At 49.8% G+C, this 19,336-nt stretch overlaps 2 protein-coding genes across 15 annotated transcripts in view; one reads left to right on the forward strand and one right to left on the reverse strand.

The window, feature by feature from the left end:
- Positions 1 to 1,404: 1,404 nt before the first annotated feature.
- Positions 1,405 to 6,170, reverse strand: BAG5 (BAG cochaperone 5). 4 transcript variants are annotated; one of them, XM_064293053.1, is made up of 2 exons: positions 6,153 to 6,170; positions 1,405 to 4,029 (listed from the first exon to the last, which is right to left on the reverse strand). In XM_064293053.1, exon 2 carries the CDS (start codon positions 4,001 to 4,003, stop codon positions 2,660 to 2,662), a length of 1,344 nt encoding a protein of 447 aa, XP_064149123.1. In that variant the 5' UTR covers positions 4,004 to 4,029; positions 6,153 to 6,170; the 3' UTR covers positions 1,405 to 2,659. The 4 variants fall into 4 exon arrangements, with proteins under 4 accessions (XP_064149123.1, XP_023402358.1, XP_064149121.1 ...); XM_023546590.2 differs by lacking the exon at positions 6,153 to 6,170 and adding an exon at positions 5,951 to 6,060; XM_064293051.1 differs by lacking the exon at positions 6,153 to 6,170 and adding an exon at positions 5,155 to 5,228.
- LOC135232633 (cytochrome c oxidase assembly factor 8) overlaps positions 5,498 to 19,336 on the forward strand; it is a 32,659-nt gene continuing 18,820 nt past the window's right edge. For 9 of the 11 annotated variants that reach the window (XR_010323242.1, XR_010323244.1, XR_010323243.1 and 6 more), the window contains exon 1: positions 5,498 to 5,638. Coding sequence is in view for 6 of the 11 variants with exons in the window: in XM_064293057.1 (XP_064149127.1) it covers positions 5,525 to 5,638 (114 nt within the window). In the remaining 5 variants the exon portion in view is untranslated. Of the gene's footprint in view, positions 5,639 to 6,283; positions 6,322 to 12,547; positions 13,943 to 14,712; positions 14,947 to 19,336 lie in introns of all 11 variants that reach the window. The other 2 variants (XR_010323245.1, XR_010323246.1) reach the window with 2 other exon arrangements.

A 19,336-nucleotide genomic window follows, 5' to 3' on the forward strand; every position in this document is an offset into this window, starting at 1 on the left:
ATAAAGCAAGTGAAAAAACTGATTTTAAACCTCTCAAACATACTGTTATAGTAAATATATTAACAAAGGCATTTTAGCAAAATAAAGTGTTACCCTGTACTTCGCAGACGTGCTCATTGTGCTTACTTTAATAACTACTTCATTTCAGGCTGATTGACTGTAATCTCTTTGGATGGAGAATGATTGGGAATGACACCGCCTGTACAGGATGTAAAGAAAGCAACCACTCCCCGGCGTCTGTCACCTGAACGTGGACCGTGGCAGTTAGTGGAGCCCCGGGGCCACGCTGCTGCTGTGGGAGGTTTTACTCCCATGACAGCATCCGTGTGTGAGATCACACAAGCACAGCAGAACGTAAAGCGCCCAATCCAAGGTATGTGTGGACACAAACAGCTCCTGACGAAGAACAAGACAGATTCGGTGTTACCTGGGCTTGTTACATGAGCAAGGTAACTGGGTACAAGCAACTAGGACAGATTAAAAGCAGGAAATAAAGCCATGCCTGAGTGGTCACTCAAGGTCAGTCTGACCATTCAGATGACCAAGAAGACCCACGTGAGACAGTAAAAGGGACAGTGCTATGCTCACGAACACCGCTCCAAGCGTAGGGCTAGATGTGCTACAAAAGCTACAGAAAAATTTTCAAACCACAGTGAACACTTTTAAAGCAAATATTGACATTTAACTTTCAAGGTCAAAAAATTAAACATTAAACAGAACTTGGTGAAAGATACGTCTGAAGTGAATTCCGGTGGAACCTTGATTTCCCAGTGGTATAGTGAAGATGGTGCTCTAATTTAAAAACTCTTCTTCAAAATTTTAAGAGCAACCTAAAACTATGATACAGAAAAGCATCCTAAAACTACTTTGGTTGGAATGCAACCCAATGACTTATACCGAGGGGCCGCTGCCCCCAGGACCTGGACATGCTCACGGGAGGGTCTCACTACCAGGACCCCGACTGCCCGCTGACTTAGCCGTCCAAAGGCCGTAGGACGTTTCTGGTAGGAAAGGCAGGTGGAGGGCTTTAACTACTGGGCAACACTGGGGGCTCTGCTCACAGCTGTGCTCCCAGCGTCTCTGGGCATCTATATCTCTTCCCGTATTAATGACCATTTTTTAGGTGTTTAAAATGACAATTTCCCTACACAAAAGTACCAAGTTAACATGAATCTCTGAAGGAATGTTGCAGATTACTATAGACTTCCAAAGATGTCTCCAATGTGACTGACTACCTGTGAAAGGTGACTACAGAGGGAGCAGTCTGTTTGCCAGTGACGATCCCGGGGCCAAGATGTTACAAAGACCCTTCCAAACTTCAGGAAATGCTTTTTGCATTAACAGACAACCATGAAACTGGGTCATCATAAAGTATTTACAGGAATACTTAGCAGAAGAGAAACATTTCATGCACTGATGCATTTTAATAGCTTTTAAGCAATAAAGAAACTTCCACAAACCAATAGTATAAGTACACAGAGAAAAACCTTTAATTTAGAACAGGTTTTACTAATTAGTCCCAAGGAGTCTGACATTTAAGATGCTAGTTACTGACAACTAACTTCCCCTGACAAGCTATAAAGACCTGGTTCTCCATGGTCACCCACAGCTGCCACGACTGAACACTGTAAACCAGCACCGGGTACGTTCAACAAGCTCGTCCCTAGCGTAGCTTTGAGTGTTACCGGCTGGCTGCAAATGTTTCTGCTTTGCTAGTGGAACTTGGCGCTGGTAACTCCTTCCCAGCTTTCACTGTCCAACTACAGGCCAATACCTATAGTGGAGAGCTTCCTCGTTTGTGTTTTAAAGGTCAATTAACTTCATTCAAATGTTCCCATTCTTATTAACTACTAGAGAAAAATTGTTAATATCAGATTTTACAAACAAAAATAACTTAAAGGTACTTAATATCCTTTCTTCAATGCAGTCCCGGAGGTTTTTTTTTTTTTTTTTGCTATTTTCATAATCTGCTTACATTACACACATAAAAATAAAATTCCCCCTCTCTAAATGCAGAGGGTAGGGGGAGAATACAGACACTGTTTTTCAAATAAAAAACATTTACAAAAGAACAGATCTTCACTCAAAGCTATCCAGTAACAGATAAAAACCCCACTCAATTCGTGGGCTGGGCCCGAATCAGGGTTCACAAACGAACAAGTTCTGCTTTACTTAGCAGATTAAAACAGAGCACCCTACTGCTCCTGCTTGGACCTCACTCTGTGTAATCACAATTTCCCCTTTTCTCACAATTCTTCCAGTATCGGGTAAGCTTATGTCTATTTTTCTAGATTTTGAAGTATCTGCATTTTAACACTCACACAACCCATTTTTTAAAATTACAAAACTGCCTTGATTCCATTTTTTGTTAACAAAACCTGCCCCAGCCCCACCCCCCCCCCCCGATAAAAACCCAGGCCACATCATACGGAGACCGACCCAGACGGAACAGCCAGCGTGCTGGAGTGACAACTGCTTCGCAGCACCCAAAGCAGCAGAGATTCTGAATACAATCTGCTTAAATCATAAATACTGAGGTTGAAGTAGACATGTATATAAATCACGTTTAAGCTCAATGAACTGACACCTCTCGAGAAATACATAGAAAGTATATATAAAGTGCAAAACAAGCAATACTGAACGTGAGATGTCTGGTATTTTAGTACTCCCATTCATCGGATTTCAGGTCCAGATAGCTGAGGATATTCTGGGCCAGCTTCACCGCCTGCTTTCTGGCGGCCTTGCACCGTTCCTCTCCCTGCGGGTCCACGGCGTCCAGGGCCAGCAGCTGCTTGGTAAGAAGCTCCTCCAGGCGGATGTAGTTCTTGTCTGTGCGGTTCCCGTCAAACGAAAGCACCTCTCCCTGGATCTCTGACAAGTTGCCAAGGACGCTCCAGACAGCTTTGTGTGGAGGGTGCTCCTCACACACAAACAGCTTTCTTTTCTCCAGGGCTTCCTTTAAGTCGATGTATGTGATGAGCGTCTGCACCTCAATCACTGCTCTCCTCCGGGCTTCCCGGATGCAGGGGTTCTTCTCCAGGCTCACCTCATCCAGCTGTCCGATGAGGCCCTGCAGCTCTGTTTTGCAGCTCAGGTACAAGTCGGGAGGATTCTGCGCTTGGAGAAGCTCGTTTTTTATTTCTCTCATTCTCTTGAGGACTTTTTCTATCTTTAAAATGGAATGGTTCTGTCCCAGGTCGAACGCGTACGTGGTGTCTGCCTCCTCTTCTAAATCCAAATACTTCAGTAACTTGTTGATATCCTCTACGACCTCCCTGCGGTAGTTGCGGATTTCCGTGCGCCCACACACATCCAGAGCGTCCAGGTCTGCCATCATCCCCGAGAGCACGCAGGATAAGTGCCGGCAGGTGTCGTTGTGGTTCACGCCCATTAGGAGCGCGATCAGGGTGCCTCTGGCCTTGTTGACCTCGCACATCACTGAGTTGATCTTGGCCACGGAAGGGTGCGCGTCCTCCGAAAGCGGCAGGGACGGCTGTCTCTTCACACAGTCTTCGATGATCTCCTGGACGGCACAGATCTTGGTCAGGGTGTGATACCTGGCTTTCCGCAGGGAGATCTTCCCTCCGGTTTTAACGTGCGTCAGCCTCAGAATGACATCCTGGATGCCTTCCTCAAATTCATCAGTGACATGGTTGCCTCCACTGTAGAACGGCACGATTTTCTCCTTCACAAGGGCCTGGGCTTCCTTGAAAATGGTGTGGATCTCGAGCCGCTGTGGGTGGTTTGCATTCTGCTCCAGCTCTTTGAGAAGACGCTCCGTCTCTTGGGCTGCCCTTTTTCTCGCTTGCTGAATATCTCCTCTTCCCTCAGTATCTACAGAGTCTATCTCAAAAAGCTGTTTCGTTAGAATTCGCTCCAGTCTCTTGTAATTCTTGTCATCTGACAGGCCACTGAAGCCAGTTACTTGTTGTTCTACGCCTTTCACTTCCTTTTGGATTTCCTGAAGCCTACTAATAGAAGGGTGTTGGTTTCCCATATCCATGCTTTGGTTGGGTTGTTTCACAAGCACTAAAGGACGACAAGAGTGACAATTTATTACAGCACAGAGTCTCTAAAGAATGGCAATCACACATTAATTAAAAGACATACTTAAAGAAAGGGCTTGTCCCTACCGCAACCCAGAAGACAGTTATGCTCAGGTACAGCAAGGAGAGTGACATATCAACTCCCTCCCCCCAGCCTGGCAGCTATTAGGAACAGTGGTTACTGCCGCGTCCAGGGGAACCCGGGGCCTGCGGATGTCGTGTTTCAGCCATCGTAAAAAGAGAGGCGCCTACGTCTGCCTTTATAAGATGCAAGCAGTTTGGCATAACACAAATACTTGGGGTGTTAACGCTGGAATGAGCAGGGCACCTGCGGAATGCACGGAAGGGAAAGTCACGCAGCATAAACCCTACCACCCAAGCACCCCATCCCTCCAAGACAGCTATGTCTGGTTTCCAGAAAAAGTAACTCAGAGCAAAAGGACCTGAGCCCCTAGGCAGGCCCCGGAGGGGCCTACACCCCCCGAAGTCCCCGTTTCTACATCCGTCTTCCTGCCTTTCCGGGCCTCTCCAGGCCCGGTCCTGACCCGCCCTTTAGTCGCCCTGCAGAGGCGCCGCCTGCGGCTTCGGGGGGCTCGGGCCCCTTCCCCCGCCAGCACACCCCCCGGAACGCGGCACCGGCGGTGAGCAGCGCAGCCCGTCTTCCCGCGAAGAGCTCGGCCCGCCCTCCCCGCCCCCGTCCCCGCCCGGCCCTCGGGCCCTTTACCCGGAGCCGGTCGGGGCTGCCGGCGCCTGGGCTTCCCGCGCGGAGCTGGCCGGTGGCCGGGCGGCCCTTCACGGGGTGAGGCGCCGGAGCGGGGCCCCGAGCTGCATCCCTCTCGCCCCTCCCGGCTAGCTCTGGACGGGGCGGCCGGTGCAGGGGCCGGCGGGGCGGCGGCAGCTACTGGCCGCAGCGGCCGCTCCGGGGGCCTCGGCCCGGGTCCCGCGACGCGCCCGCCGGCCCTGACCTCACAAAAGGGCCGCGGCAGAGGGGGCGGCGCGCTCGGCACGGCCCGGGGCGGGGAGGGAGCCCGGCCGGCGGGGAGAGAGGGAGCCCGGCTGGCGAGGAGGCAGCCCGGCCGGCGGGGAGGGAGCCCGCCCGCTCGCTCACCTGCTCCGCCCGCTCCATCGCGCTCCGGCCGCCGCCTCAACAGCCTCTGCGGCTCCCGCCTCCGCCCGGCCGCCGCAGCCCCGCCCCGGGCCGAACGCCCCCAGCCCCGGGGAGCCGTCCCTCAGTCGCGGCGCCCCCCCACGGCCCGCCGCCAGCCGCGTGCACGACAGCGTGAGGAGGCCGCGGCCGAGGAGCGCCCGTCACCCCTTGGCCCACAGCCCCGCGGTGCCCGCAGCCGCCTCCCCGAGCCGCCGGGAAAGCGCACGGTCGGCCGCGCTCCCCCTCGCCTTAGGCTTTGCGACACTGCCGTAAGGCGGTCTCTGACGCCGTCGCGCCTCTGTCGTGCGCCGCGGGAGCCGGGCGGACGCCAATGATGGCGGCCTTGGGGCCCAGGAGTAAGGTCCTCTTCCCCCAGCTCTGCCGCGCTTTCGCTGGCCACCGCCGCCAGCTCGCCCCAGAGCGCAGGGATGCGGCGCCCAGCCGGGTAAGCGGGGCGCACGAGAGCTTGGACCGGGAGGAGTGGTCGTCAGGGACGAGGCGTCCGGGCCGCAGCTCTCGGGACCGACCCCCACCCCCCACCCCTCGGGACCGACCCCCAGCCCCGCACCCTTCGGGACCGACCCCCACCCTGCACACCTCGGGACCGACCCCCAGCCCCGCACACCTCGGGACCGACCCCCAGCCCCGCACCCCTCGGGACCGACCCCCACCCTGCACCCCTCGGGACCGACCCCCACCCTGCACCCCTGAGGGTCACCCCCCACCCTGCACCCCTCCAGGCGGCCTGGCCCTGCACCTCACGTCTCCCCCACTGTGGCGTGAGTTGAGTTCCAGGCAGGGTTCAGAGCAGCAGGTGACCTGGTGGCCCGCAGTGAGCCCGTGGCCCGCAGTTCCCGTGTCAACCCCGTGGTCTGGGTGCGGGGACCAGGGTGCATGTGGACCAGTAGGACTGTCATCACGTGTGCCGAGTCCGAGTCGGCCAGCAAGTCTGTGCCTACCTTTTTATTCTCGAGGACAGCTGCTCTCCGTGTTTAAAGCTCGTGTATCTTTGCCTGTTTGTTGGTGACTTGGCGTCGTTAAGATTCTTAGTACCTTTCCTCACGCGATGGCGACCTTTGTTTTTCTCTAGGACTTCACGCTGAAGAGTTTTTCTGGTTTGGAAATGAGGTGCGTGTATGCTGGCCAAAAATCCACGAAGATTAAAGTCTGTACAAGAAAGAATGGCAGACAGTTTTTATGATTATAAATTGCTCTGTTATGAAAGATATTTTGTTCAAGGGAGGCCTAGGCTTTGAGTGGGGCCCTGGTGGTGCAGTGGTTAAGAGTTCAGCCGCTAACTGAAACATGGGTTCAAACCCACCTGCTCCACAAGAGAAAGATGTGGCAGTGTGCTTTCCGAAAGATTACTGCCTTGGAAATCCTATTATAAGTCACCACTCCCCAGCAGTGGGCTTGTTTTTTTTTTTTTTTTTGCGGGGTGGGGGAGGGGCTTGATTCCAGCTGTCAAATGGAAACATTGACTGCGGTGGGGAATAGGCTGCAGATAAAATACGTAAAGGAAATATATAGGCGCTTCATTTGCCAAGGTGCTAATGAGGGAGGCTGGACAGCTTGTTTAAAACAGTAATTAAAGAAGGATAAAAAATAACCAATTAAGAATTGCAAAGTGAGCCTGCCTGGAGATGTTCGTTTCTGTTGGTCTCAGGCCCTTAACACACTTTCATAAACGTTGGCCCTGAAGTTCTGTCTAGTTTATAGTTTAGTCGAGGAGCCACCAGGGCAGTTGTTTAGCCAGATCCCAGCCCCCCCCCCCCTCAGTTTCCTGTCAGAGTGGCCACAGCCCTCTCTGTGTTCCTAGGACGCAGGAGCCTAGCAGCGTCTCACTCAGTCTTTGGGCAGGAGTGTGCTCACAACAGAGCGTGCTCTGGGAAAGCAAACTACAGACCAACCAAGAGCTTTCCCCAGAATGAGGGCTTGTTGTCGTCAGGTGCTGTCAAGTGGATTTCGGCTCATAGCGACCCCATGTGACAGAGTAAAACTGCTCCTTAGGGTTTCCTAGGCTGTCATCTTATCAGGTAAAAATCTTTTCTGTAATCTCCCACTTGGTAAAGTCGAGGGTCAGCGAAAAAGATGAAGACTGTCAATGAGATGGACTGACACAGTGGCTGCAACAGTGGGCTCAGACATAGCAACGATTGTGAGGATGGCGCAGGACGAGGCAGTGTTTCATGCTGTTGTACATAGGGTTGGTATGAGTTGGAACCGACTCAATGTCACCAAACAGCAGCAACAATCATCTTTTCGGAGTGGATCTCTAGATCTTTCTCCCGTGGAGCCACGGGGCGGGTTTGAACCGCCAACCTTTTGGTTAGCAGCAGAGTGCCTTAGCCACTTACGGCACACTTCCCTATTTTGTGAACTGTTGCTGTTGTTCTTGGCTGCTGTCCAGTCACCCCCAACTCATGGTGACCCCATACACGATGGAATTGTGCCATCCCCATGATTGGTTGCAGATCTGACTGCTGTGACCGTAGGGTTTTCATTGGCTGATTTTCAGAAGTAGATTGCCAGGCCTTTCTTCCTAGTCTGTCTTCCTCTGCTGAAACCTGTTCAGCGTCCTAGCAGCATGCTAGCCCCCACCGACAGATGGGTGGTGGCTGCACATGAAGTGCATTGCCCGGGAATTGAACCCAGGTCTCCTGCATAGCAAACCAAAAAAACTGAACCCATTGCCGTTGAGTTGATTCAGACTCGTAGTGACCCTGTAGGACAGAGTAGAGCTGCCGCATAGGGTTTCCAAGGAGTGGTTTCAAACTGCCAACCTCTTGGTTAGCGGCCATAGATCACTATAGCGCTTAAGCACTGTGCCACCAGGGCTCCAATTTTGTGAGCTAGTGGGCAAAAAAAAGGACTTCACCCAGACAAGGCTTCCTTGTTGTCATGCAGGCTTTTTGTTAAGGTAAAATCGGTCTTACCTTGGGTTGGATCCTCACGATGAGACTTACAGGCAAACCCAGTGCTGGGCACTTGCTGGACCGCTCACACCTGTTGTGATGCTGATGACCCAGTAAAAAACGGAGGCTGGCCTGTGAGTCAGAACCTGCCCAACTGTAGCGATGACTCGTGTTGTTTTTTATGTAGAATCTGAGTGCTGCATTATTCTGGATCCTGGATGGACTGTAAACAGTTTCTGCTGTAGGGCAATTTGTATTTCCTTCGTCACCACCTTTGTGTGCTTCCTGAGTGCACAGCAGTTTCTCTAGGTAGTTAAGTTTCTGCAGCAGGGAGAGATTGCTGTTTTTCAGGAGCTGAGTGTAAATGTCAGGTCTTCCCAAAAGTGACAGGTCGTTAATACTGTTTTCGTTATCTAAGTAGATACACATTTTAACACTGCGTCTGTTTTTCATTAATTCTTGGCTCTGCCCTCCACTTGAGTTAAAGAGATTGGCTTTCAGTACCTGCACGCTTTGTTCCCACTTCTCATCTCTGGATACCAGTTTTAACAGAAATATGATAGTTAGGCACCATTCTCCCTTCCAAACCCAACTTAAACTCAGCTCGTAAGTGTTTGCAGCTTGTTCCTTGTCTGTGTAGTTTGCATCCTTGGTTCTTGAACTTGTCTGTGCTTTGGAACCATTGGTTAGACCTTACACAGAACTGGGGCCCACCCCCTGTGGCTCTCCTGTGAGTGGGTCTGGGGTGTGGCCTGGACATCAGGATTTTTGAGGGTGAGTCAAATAACCCTCCAATTTTGAGAACCACTGGTTACGTTACATGAAGTAATGTTTATTTTCAGTCCTGAGTTTTAGTCACATTCATAGTAATAGTTGACGTTGACTGAACGGTTGCATGCACTGTTCTGAGAACTTTATACATTTTAATGCATTTAACCTTCGCAATTCTATGAAGTAGTTACTTTTAGCATCGTCACTTGACAGATGAGTAAATTTAGGCACAGTAAAGTCACTTCCTCAAAGCTGTACAGTCTGTAAGGCATGGACACAACGAATGTATGTGTTATAGTCCTGTAGACAGAAGTTAAGGAATTAAAAATCATTTTCTAGCAATTTTTGGATCACAAAGAACAAAAATACAAGCCCTTGGCATAGAGACGTCATTTTTTTTTTTTTGATGGTTTTACATACTGTTGCGTTTACTTTCCCGTAAGATAGATTTCCAAACTGGAATTCTTGTGCCAAAAAGAATGGATTTTTAACATTTTAGATATGGTCAGATCACATTCAAAAAATCCGTTGCCATGGGTTCAACTCCGACTCATAGTGGCCCTGTAGGACGGAGTAGAACTGCCCCACAGGACTTACAAGGCTGTGATCTTTACGAAGCAGACTGTCTCAGCTTTCGTCTGTGGAGCGGCTAGTGGATTTGAAGCGCTAACCCCGTGAGCAGCTGAGTGCTTAACCACTGCGCCACCAGGGCTCCTTCACATTCAGAAAAGGTGCTGCGGGTCACTTCTGCAGAAACAAGAGAAGGCCTGTCTCCCTGACAGCACCGGATGTGATTCCTCCTCTTTTCGGCTTTTCCAATTGGGTGCCTTAAAACTGCAGTTTCCTTGTGTAATTTTCACTTGCTTGACTCCTAGCAAGTTTGAATGTCTTTTTTTCGTATGTTTGTTGACCCTTTAAAATTTATCTTCAATGACTCGCCCTTGCCCTTTTTGTATTTGTTATTAATTCAGAGAAACTTTTTATTACAGATACCAATATTTTTGTCTGTTCTATCTGTTGCAAATACATTTCCCAGTCTGCCTTTTTATCTAGTTTTTTTTTTTTTTTTTGCCATGTATTTTATTAATTTTTTTCTTTAATTGTGTTCTAGGTGAAATTTTACAGAGCAAATTAGTTTTTCATTAAGCAATTAATACACAAATTGTTTTGTGACATCGGTTGCCAACTCTGCAATATGTCAGCACTCTCCCCTTCTCCTCCACCCTGGGTTCCCTGTTTACATTTATCCAGTGTTCCAGTCCCTTCGTGCCTTCTCGTCTTTGCTTTTGAGCTGGTGTGTCCATTTAGTGTTGTATACATGATTGAACCATGAAGCACACTCCTCACGTGTGTGATCGATTGCCCTATACCAAACCAAAAACCTGTTGCCAGTGAGTTGGTTTCAACTCATAGTGACCCTGTAGACATGTCTAATCTTTGGCTGAAGGGGGAACCTTGGAAGTGATTTCAGTACTGAGTTAAAAAGGTGTCTGGGGGCTATACTCTAGGGGTTTCTCCAGTCTCTCTCAGACCAGTAAACCTGATGTTTTTTGTGAGTTATAATTTTGTTCTACATTTTTCACAATCTGTCCGGGACCCTCTGTTGTGATCCCTGTCAGAGCAGTTGGTGGTGGCAGCGGGGCACCATCTAGTTGTTCTGGGCCCAGGCTGGTGGAGGCTGTGGTAGTTGTGGTCCATTAGTCCTTTGGACTCATTTTTCCCTTGCGTCTTTGGTTTTCTTCATTCTTCTTTGTTCCAGATGGAGTGGGACCAGTAGATGTGTCTTAGATGGTACTGTGAACTTTAAATAATATCTATTTAGTAAGACTTCAGGGAGCCCTGGTGGTGCAATAGCCAAGCGCTCAACTGCTAACAGAAAGATTGGAGGTTTGAACTCACCCAGGTGCTCCGTGGGAGAAAGACCTGGTAGTGACCAGCTTTCCTAAAGACCACAGCTTAGGAGACCCTCTGGGCAGCTCTGCCCTGTCGCTCACTGTGGGTCGAAATTGACGGAGTGGCAACAACAACCGCAGGACTCACCTGTCTTTCTGATTCCTGGGTGTAAGCTAGTGGCATCAGAGGTCTTCTGAAACTTGGGCGGCAGGGCCGGTGGGGTGTGGTGGTGGTGGTGAGGGTCACCACCAGCCCAAAGCTGATGCCTGTGAGGTGGAGGTCAGACACACCTCCGTTCCTAGAGAGGTAATACTGACAAATACAGGTAACGGAACGACTGGTCACACATTTTATATCTTCATTAAGGGGGAGGATTCAGGGTAAACATCAGATAAAAGAGAAACGAGTGAGAGATTGGAGTCACAGCGTTTTAACGCCTAACATGGCTATTTCGCGTATTCAAAAGATTTTCAATAAATAATTGGGAAAAATAAAAGCCAGGGGAGGAGGGCTTTTAAAAGCATGAGTTTAACTCCACTGTTTTATACATGTGAAAATTGGAACCCAGAGAGGTAAGGAGACTTGCCTAGTGTAACACAGCAGAATCAGGCCTGAGCCTAGGCCTTCTGACTGCCTCTCCGGTGTCCTCCATCTATTGAAGTAGTTACACAATTTTCCCCTTATTCTGCTAAGTGAACAATTAAATTGATTTTTCCCTTGGGTTACTTTGTATCATGGAAAATTTCAAGTATGTACAGAGGCAGACAGGAATGTAACGAATTGCTCTGTGTCTGTTACCCTGCTTTGAGGATTATCCACTCAGGTCCCTGATTTCATCTTTACTCCTGTCCGTTCTACCTTCCATATTATTTTGTGGCAAATATCAGGCATCAGATTTCATCTGTAAATATTTAAGTATCCTGAAAAGATGGGGATTTTTTTCTAACATAAACACAATACCATTAGGACACGTATAAAACATAAAAATTCCTCAGTTTCACCAAACGTCCAGTCAGTGTTCAGATTGCCACCATTGCCTTAGAAATATAACTTATTTGTATCAGGATCCAAATAAGGTCTGTACATTTCTATTCTTTTAGGTCTGTTTTAATGTATAGACTCTGTCTCCACCTCCCCCACTTTAAACTCCGTATTTGTCAAAAGCCAGGGTTATGTATCCTTTAGGATTTCCCGGTCTGGATCTTGTTGATTGTGTCCGTGTGGTATAATTTAACACATCCGTCCCACCTCTTTGTTTTCTGTGCATTTTTCACTGCATCTAGAGCCTTGACTACATTCAGATTGTATTTACTTATTTTTTGAGGGGTGGGGGGAGACTATGTTATTGGTGTATTCTTTCATCAAGATTGATTGATTTTCTACTATTATACCAAGGAGCTAACCGTGACCATTGGTGTAAACCCCAATTGGTCCTGATGTATTACCCTTTTTTCATATTATCCTCTTTATGTATCGCTGAGCTTGGTTTGCTGATTTGTTGAGCCTCTGTATTCATGAGGAGGCCTGGTGGTGCAGTGGTTAAACTATCCTGCTAACTGAAAGGTTAGAGGTCTGAACCCCCCATCTGCTCTGCGGGAGAAGGATGTGGCAGTCTGCTTCCAGAATGATTTACAGCCTTGGAAATCCTGTGGGGCAGTTCTGCCATGTCCTCTGGGGTTGCCATGAGTTGGAATCGACTCAGCAGCAGTGGGTTTGGTTTTGTGTTCATAAGTGAGACCAGCTTCTAATTCTCTTTTCTGGTACTGTCTCCCCAGATCTCGGGATCACAGTTACATTCAGTCTTGTAAAGTGAGCTGCTGCGTGTACCCTGTGGGGACTGTTTATAGAAGTATGATTTCTTTCTTTTCTTCTGGACGAGAGAACTTGCTGAAGCTTCCGGGCCTGGAGTTGTAATGAGAATAGGCCATTTTAAACCTCATCTGCTCTTTGATTAGATGCTTGGGGTTATTAAACTGGTAGATGAGAGCAGTGAATTTCATATTGATTTAAGCAAGATATCTGTGCATTTTTGAAAACCACGTTCTGTGATTTGTAGCTTAAAAAATGCAGATTAAAAAAAACATAATATCACCACACCAAAAAAAAACATATTTCACTGAGTGAAATAAGTCAGTTGCTAAAGAACAAATACTGTATGATCTCACTTATATGAAATAAGCGAATATACAGAAAGCAAAGATTATTAATGGTTACTAGGGTGGAGGGAGGGGAAAGGGCCTTTGTTTGGGGGCATTGAGCTGACGTTAATGGTGTGAATGTTTTGGAAAAGGATGGTGATGATGGTGAAAATGTCATTGATGTCATTGAATTGTAAATGTAGAAGTAGTTTTGGTGTATTTTCCCCACAATTAAAATACTTTAAAAAAAATCAATGGATCGTCAAAATTAAAAATTTTTGTGCTTCAATGGACATGATCAAGAAAGTGAAAAGGCAGCCTACTGAGTAGGAGAAAATATTTGGGAACCACATATCAGATGAAGACTTAATGTCCAGAATATGTGAACCAAAAAGAAAAACCGAGGAGCACCTGGTGGATTTCAACTGCCAGCCACTTGGTTAGCAGCTGTAGCACTTAACCACTGTGCCACCAGGGTTTCTGAAGAGATGAACAGCTCCTACAATTCATTGGCAACAAGACAAACAACTCATTTGAAAGATAGACAAAGGAGTTGAATAGACATTTCTCTAAAGAATATGAACAGATGGCCAACAAGCACAGGAAAAATGCTCAGTACCATTAGTCATCAGGGAAATGCGCATTAAAACCACGGTGAGACACTGCTTCACACCCACTAGGGTGGCTATGCTCAGAAAAATGGAAAACACCAAGTGTTGGTGAGGATATGGAGAAATTGGACCCCTCATCCATTGCTGGTGAGAATGTAAGCGATAGAGCCACTGTGGAAAACAGTTGGCGGCTTGTCAAAAAGTTAACCATAGAATTACCATGTGACCCAGCAACCCCAATCCTAGGTATATACCCCAAGAAATTGAGAACAGGGACCCAAACAGATACACGTACACCAGTGTTCACTGCGGCATTATTCACAACAGCCAAAAGGTGGAAACAACCCAAGTGTCCAGCAGATGAGTGGATAAACGAAGTGTGGTATAGCCATTCAATGGAATGTTATCCAGCCATAAAAAGGTATGAATTCCTGATACGTGCTACAACATGAATGAACCTTGGAAACATTAAGTAAAATAAGATGCAAAACGACAAATATGGTATGATTCCACTTATATGAAATATCTAGAATAGGCAAGTATATAGAGACCAAAGTAGATTAGTGGTTACCTGGGGCCGAGTGGAGGGGTAACGAAGAGTGAAAAAACCAAAACAAGCCTGTGAAATAGGTATATTCCCCCAAGAAACCCATTGCTGTCGAGTCGATTCCAATTCGTAGTGACCCTGTAGGACAGAGTAGAACTGCTCCATAGGGTTTCCAAGGTTGTAAATCTTTATGGAGGCAAACTGCCACATCTTTCTTAGACCCATTTTATAGATGAGGACATAGACTCGGAAGATGAAACAGTCTGTAATTGGCAAAGCCAAGTTTCTTTCCTGACGTTTTGCTGCCTCCTGGCAGGTAAAAACAACAAATGTGATCTTAGCTCGAGCACCTGGCTTATGTCTGCATTCTACATTTATTGAAGCTCCCAGGCCCATCTTGGACTTTACTGTCTGACTTAATAAATTCTAAATGATAATGGTTTTTCCTGGATGAGCGTAGACGCTGCTGTTAGCTGAGGCTGATTTCCACCGAATCAGCAGGAACTTTGCACAGCGATGGTAAAGGTTTAAGCAGGAGAAATGTGTGCACAGTACGTGTCTCCATGAGACAGAAGGCAGACGAGAGTTCCCCACAGAGATGAGAAGAAAAAGGTTAGATAGCAATCTTAATTTTTTTTTTCCAGAATTTTCTTAGGGGGTGATGTCTGAAGGCCACTGATCCCAAGAGGTGAAAGCAGAGCAGGTGGGCGGAGGAGCTGAGCGCCATGCTCCATGTAAAGCCGGCCTCCCTGCCCACCAGTGTTGCCGGGAGAAACTAAGGCCCAGCAGTGCTTGCTACTGACTGCTGACTTCTGCCTGAGCTGTGTCCTGGAGAGACGCAGACGGATGGGATCCCACCTGCTGCCTTGCTGAATCGTGTGAGTCTCTTGTTTAAAAAGCCTTTGATGGCTCCCCGTGGCCTGGAGTCCCAGCCCCTGCTCTGCAGTCTAACGTTCAGGGCTTTCAAAGTCAGGCCACCCTCTCACTAGCCCCTGGTTCAGCGCATCTCGTCTTTCTGGATTCTTCTCCCACACATTGTACTTTGCCAACTTTGTGGTTTTTGTTAATCCCTCTCCATACGTGCAACTAGAATGACTCAGGGTCCGGTTCCTGCCCCTTTTGGAGCCTTCTGGAAGTGATCTGTGGCACTTGAAATTCTACCATTCTTCTGGCAGTAAAAAAAAAAAAAAAGAGAGAGGAAACGTTTGTCTGTTGGTGGCTGGTGTTCCCAACACAGGTTCTTAGTGAGGTTCCGGGGTCAGGAGTAGGTGTGCGGAATTCACGTGCACAGAGACAGATATCCAGGCAGGAGCTGGGTGTGTTTGCACGTCTCCCCGTGCCCACAGCTGACCCAGAGTCTCAGTGAGTGAGTGTGTCCACATGGAAGAGCAGGCTGTGCACACTGGAGAAACCCCGAATCTGCCGGTGCCAGACCCTCAGTTCAGGAGAAACCCCGAATCTGCTGGTGCTGGCCCTCAGATCAGGAGCGGTTGCCAAGGATTTAGTGGTATGTGGCTCCAGCCTGAGTATCGCAGTGGGAGGTGGGATAGGTACACAAATGAAGATGTCTGGACACCCTGAGTGGGGGGCGTGTAAACCAGGCCTTGCTGCTGGTGGGCCTGGGCTGAACTAGCTCCCTGGGAAAGACACTTCTGACGAGAGCCTTCTAGTCCATTGCTGTCAAGTTGATTCCGGCTCATAGGGACCCTGTAGGACAGAGTAGAGGTGCCCCATAGGGTTTCCAAGGCTGTAAATCTTTACAGAAGCAGACTGCCTCATCTTTCTCCCAAGGAGCTGCTGGTAGGTTGAAACCATGGACCTTCAGGTTAGCAGTTGAGCAGTTAACCACTACACCACCAGGGCTCCTTCTGGCCTTAAAGATAATAAGAATAACAAACGTGGCCTGGGCGGCTGCTTTGCAGTTGCCATCCCTGAAGTTAGGAATCACCTCTAAGGCTGGAATTGGGGGCTAAGGACCCTCGCCCTTAGAAGATTTCTGTTCCAGCCCCGGGGGTGGGCGTTCAGGAACTGCAGACCAAGAAGTGTGGCCCACAGCCTTGCTGGCACTCGCCCTGTGGCCCCTGCTGGCTTCTGTGGTGACTGCCTGGGAGAGGAGCTTTGTGCTGTGCAGGAAGGAGGGAACTAGAAAATGGCTCCGCACCCCAGATGCTGGCTCTGGAAGGAGAGGCCCAGGAGGGAGTGATGGAGCGCTCAGGGGCCCAATGAGGCAGAAGAAGATGGAGCTCTGGCGCTGGCCTGCAGCGCTGGACAGGAGAAGCCAGTGGAAAAGAGACAAGGTTTCAACCAGAGCTGGACAGTTAGCGCCTTTCCTGGGCCCAGTAGGGAAGATGCCTGTCTGATGAGCAAACATTCTGTGAAGAGGGAAGACCTGTGGCCCCTTCCCAGACCTGTCAGTTTCCAGCCTGCCTTTCAGAGCCCAGGCTGCGGGTAACCAAGTACAGGCCCACTCTCAGCCTGCACAGCACCCCCTCCCCGCAAGACCCCCCCCATAACCTCCCCCACAGGCCCTTCCCTGCCCCCTCCCTGCACGGGGCCCCCACACAGGCTCCCCTCCCCTCACAGGCCCCCCACAACAGGCCCGCCGCTGCTGGAGTGTAGGCAACCAGGCGTTCTCTGCTTGCGCTGTCAGACCAGGGATATGATAATTACTCCAGTGACAAAGGGCTCCTTTCTTTACAAAATTCTTTCCTCCTCCAAACCTCCTCCTGCCCCCCTTTTCAGCAGCACTTCCTGGGGAACAAACACTACTTGTTTTAGGGACCAGCGGAGGAGCTCAGATTAGAATAAAAGCTCTGGCAGATACAGAGCACTCATCACGCCCCCTGCAGATGCCTTTGTCCAGACGCATGGGGAAGGCGGCAGAACGCACAAAGCGCAGTTGGGGCTGAGACTCAATTCTGTTGCCTGGTGTCTGGGGTGGAGGAGTCCCAGCCGCAGTCGCCATCTTGTGCTGAGAGGCCTGCTCTGCCCCAGGCTCCAGGGGTCACTGTGTCAGTCACCTCTGGTTTCTAAAAATAGCTAAATACCACAGATGCAGAAGCTTTGGGGAAGAAGTCAGAGATACTTAAAGTAAGGTTTTTTAAAAAAAATTATTGTGCTTTAGATGAAAGTTTACAGCGCAAATTCGTTATCTCATTCAAAAATTAATACACAAATTGGTTGCAGTCGCCGCAATGTGTCAGCACTCTCCCCCTTTCCCTCTGCACCCTGGGTTCCTTGTGTCCACTGGTCCCCTTTGCCGACTCTCCTGCCTTCTGGGCTTTGGTTTTGGCCAGGTGTTATCCACGTGGTCTCGTATACTTGATTGAGCTAAGAAACACGTTCATCACGTGTGTCCTTGTTTCTTTTCTCAGCCTGCCTAATGAAAAGTAAGGGTTTTTTAAAGCATTTTAAGAATTGGAAGGTTTGGTGATTGTGTATTGTCTTCAGAACGGTAACATCTTAGAAGACGTTACAGGTAAGATGTTACACATCTCTGCGTTACAGTCCTGCCTTTACTTTCTAAGAAGAACTAGGCAATACCTCGTAACGAGTTCAGTCTCAGATCAGTGACTCAGCCCTGGGGTGAGCAGTACGCTTCACGCCTGAAGGAGCAGAGCAAGGCATCTTCCTGCCAGCAGGGCCTTGTCACTGTCACACCAGGAAGGGAGGAGAATTCAGTACCTTCTGTGCGCACTTGCTGGCCCCTCATGGGGAACTTTCCACTTGGGCTGTGCCTCTCCTGGCCCAGTTTTCTTCCGCTGACGCTCTTCAGAAGTACTAGACGGTTGTAGAAGTGAGCAGCTGTGAAGATGTAGAAGTGGGCGGCCGCGGAGACGTAGAGGTGGGCGGCCGCGGAGATGTAGAAGTGAGCAGCTGTGAAGATTCTTGGATCTGAAGAAGAAACAGGTATGGAGTGACAGCCTCACCCTGCTCGATGGAGTCTGCCCATGTGGGGTGCCTACTGTGGACACCCCAGATGGGCGCGGCCACCTCAGCAGTGGCCATGCAAGGGTGAAGCTGCATACGGGTTCACGGTTCCTAGGGATCCCTCGGGCAGCCGGCCGAGCCTGACTGCCTATGTCCGACCAGCTCTGACCTGTCCACCTGCACCTGCACCTCACGGCGCTGCTGAGTGGTGTCCTCTGATGTGCCATGGCCCCCCCGCCGACCCCCACCCCCTATTCTCTGTAACACTCAGAGCGGCTCTGCTGGAAACCACGACAGACCCTTTCCGAACTGCAGCTCAGGGTCCTTAAGGGCCAGGAGACGAGAGCTGTTGTTGATGGCCAAGCCTTGGGCTCACCCCAGGGCTTCCCGATGCTGTGAAGCGGTTCCTGCAAGTAGCCTTTCTGAAGATGAGATGCGCTTCTGTGCTTAAGCATGGGGAAAGTGACTGGGAAGGTTTCAGGAACTAGGGAGAATGGTGTTTTCAGTCACCTGACAGGTCTTGTCACACGCTGCCCAGTGCTTGGTGCTGGAGCCCTGACAGACACCTGGGGCTCGCTGTCTGGGGGGCGAAGCAAGGGCGCGGGTAGCTTCAAGGGGTACTGCCTCACCTGGGCTCCGTGCAGGCTGGGGGATGTGACATTGACCCTGAGGCCTGTAAAGGACGAGTGTGGCAGATGAGAGGGGGGTCAGAGGGACACTGCAGAGCCCCTGAGGAGGGAACATTGCAGATGGTGGAGGAGAGGGGGGAGGGGGGAGCACATGGGCCTGCTGAATCCCACGAGGGTTTTAGACAATCCTGAGGATAGTGAGTGCTCGTTGAAGGTTTTTAAGGAAGGAAACAGCGTGATGTGAGTGGGCACTTGAGGAAGTGGCTTTGGCTGCACTCTGGAGACAAGGGGTGGGGGCTGAGTGGACGAGGGGCCCGTCCTGAGCACTTGGAGCTGTCCAGGTGGCTCAGGCTAGCACTGGCACAGGGTTGTCATGGTAGAGGGCAGAGGGGCTTGTCATCTCCCATGGCTGAAACCTCAAGGGCAGCGGCCGCAGGAAGAAATGGGGTGCATGCTGTTTGAGCTCTTAAGTGGTGTGAGGACGAAGGGGCAGTGTGTGCCTTGGCGGGCTAGACCCAGCCTAGAGTCTGCAGAGCTCGTTCCTGCCACGCGTGGGGAGGAAGCTTTCAGCACGAAAGCGCGTGATTCCCTGGGCTTGGCTGACTCTCAGTTCCTACGTCTTCTGCAGCTGTGAGAGAGGCTGGTCCCATGGGGAACATTCGCTGCAGCCTGTGGACTAGCTGACAGGAAATGGTAGACGGCTTTCATT

This window comes from Loxodonta africana, chromosome 10 (assembly GCF_030014295.1).
Source record: "Loxodonta africana isolate mLoxAfr1 chromosome 10, mLoxAfr1.hap2, whole genome shotgun sequence".
Classification (NCBI taxonomy): Eukaryota; Metazoa; Chordata; class Mammalia; order Proboscidea; family Elephantidae; genus Loxodonta; species Loxodonta africana.